The 2,128-nt window shown below is 56.2% G+C and overlaps 1 protein-coding gene across 1 annotated transcript; it reads right to left on the bottom strand.

The window, feature by feature from the left end:
* Positions 1 to 286: 286 nt before the first annotated feature.
* Positions 287 to 1,155, bottom strand: LOC119057312 (calmodulin-alpha-like). Its single transcript, XM_037156011.2, has one exon. The coding sequence runs from the start codon at positions 971 to 973 to the stop codon at positions 524 to 526; it is 450 nt and encodes a 149-aa protein (XP_037011906.1). The 5' UTR covers positions 974 to 1,155; the 3' UTR covers positions 287 to 523.
* Between the last annotated feature and the right edge of the window lie 973 nt (positions 1,156 to 2,128).

Genomic DNA, 2,128 nt, shown 5'->3' with positions numbered 1-2,128 from the left:
TCAAAGGATGGTAAACTTTATTGTTTATGCTGTAGGCAGTGTCCCAGCTCTGGGGTCCATACTCTGTCCTGATCCAGAAGCTCAGGCAAAGAACCATGCCTCTTCGGCCCCTGACCACCCCAGACCATGACCACGCCCCTTCTTCTCTGCAGGATCAGAGGGGAGGCAACAGGGAGACATCTGGCCTGTGCAGGCTGGTTCTCCTACTAGGAACCAGTGACAAGGGTAGAATCTCACATGCCATTTTGGGGGACACTTCAAACATTCAAGCACCAGTGTACCACCCTCAGAGTTCACATTCCTTTTATTTGGGCCACCACCTGGCTTTGGGGTTTTTCACAACAGCCCTGTGAGGTAAGGGGCAGCCCCAGCTCCCCCAGGCACAGAGGGAGTCCCAACAGCCCATAACCCAGACCAAGAGAGGCCAGGGGCCCCACCACCCAGACTTCCCCTTTACATCCCAGTGCACAAGCAGGAACCCCAGAACCAGAGTCAGGCAGAGGAGGCGGGCCAGACCAGGGCTTCACTTCTGACCGAGGATGCGCGAGAACTCCTCATAGTTCACCTGTCCATCCTTGTCCAGGTCCGCCTCCTGGATCATGGCCTCCAGATCTTCCTGGGTGAGCTTCTGCCCCAACCGGACCATGGCCTGTTTCAGCTCGTCAATGGTGATATGGCCATCCCCATCCAGGTCGAAGGCTTGGAACACCTCCTTCAGGTCCTGCTCACCGCCCCAGGACTTCATCCTCTTAACCATCGCTGCCAGGAACTCCGGGAAGCTGATGGCGCCGTCACCATCCGTGTCCACCTGGGCGATGATATTCTTCAGCTCGTCCTCTGATGGGTTCTGGCCTAGGGTCTTCATGACATCCCCCAGCTCCTGCACGTTGATGGTGCCATCCTTGTTCTTGTCGAACCTGGTGAAGGCCGCCTTGAACTCAGCCACCTGCTCTTCAGACAGCTCCTCTGCCATGTCGCTTGCTGCCAACCAGCTCAAAGGGCTCCCGTCAGAGCTGGGGATGAGGCTGTGTCTGTGTGAGGGCAGAGCTCGGATGGCAGCCTTGCCATGGGGTGGGAACCCCTCCTTTTCTGCAATCGGTGCAAGGGAGGAGGCAGGCTCCCCACCCACCCCATGTCCTCGGGCAAAATCCTCCTCACGGGAGGGACCGACCAGCGGCAGACCAGAAATGCAGGAATTGGAGTGATAGGGCCCGCCCTGGAGAGGCTGGAGTGTACTCCCTGGGGCCATGGCGCCTGCCAGCCTCTCCTGGCCCAGACGGCTTTTGTCCGGTGATTCTCACGGAGACCCCAACCGCGCTGAGGGAACCAGATGGCTCCTGCAATTTATAGAGCCCAAGGCCAGGAAGGGCAAGGGAGCCTCCTCAGTGGATACAGCCACCCTGGAGGAGTGAGATCTCTGTGTCCCGTGTTCCAGTTTCCCTCTCTCCAGGCTGCTGTCCTGCTCTTGTCCCCCAGGCCGGGACTGGCAGGAGTCAGGTGGAGCTAGAAGTGAGTGGAATTTTACCAGGGCAGAACCATGGTTCTCATCAAATGTCCAATCCAGGGCTCTCAACAAATCTATAGATGGAGGAAGTGGCCAGATGCCGGTGGCTTCGAGAAATCGAGGATCCGGGTTGTGTTCAGGACCTGGCACATGGGTGGTGGTAAGATGTTTATTAAATGATGTTCCAAGTGTGGCTTAAGAGGTGAGGAAATGGCTTCCTATCCTGCAGAATTCTTCTCTAGTTTGATTCCATCCTACCATGAAGTCCAAGGTTCTCTGTGCAGACACAGGGAAGGATTGCATGTTGGTTTATGTTCGCAGGGTAGTTTTGCCTGAGAGCCATGGGGAGACGGGAGAACATTGGGTGGCCCGAGCAGGCCAGCCCCTGAAGATGCTCGGGGTAGAAGGACATACAAGGGCTGGCTGAAAACTGCAGATGTGGCCAAGCGTGCAGGTTTACTAAGAATCAGCCCTAAGCACAGAAATCCAGTCTGGGAATCTCCCCAGCCCACTGTCTTGTCTGTTCTTCGGAAGGAAATCCCACTGCTCTAAGTGGCAGAGTTTAGATCAAGAGCTTGGCCCTTGGGCATTGTCCTCAAGTACTTACTTCGTGAGACCCAAGAC

The sequence above is a fragment of the Artibeus jamaicensis genome, unplaced genomic scaffold (assembly GCF_021234435.1).
Source record: "Artibeus jamaicensis isolate MK-2021 breed Jamaican fruit bat unplaced genomic scaffold, CSHL_Jam_final contig_426, whole genome shotgun sequence".
NCBI lineage: Eukaryota > Metazoa > Chordata > Mammalia > Chiroptera > Phyllostomidae > Artibeus > Artibeus jamaicensis.
This window is presented reverse-complemented; position numbering and strand designations above follow the sequence as displayed.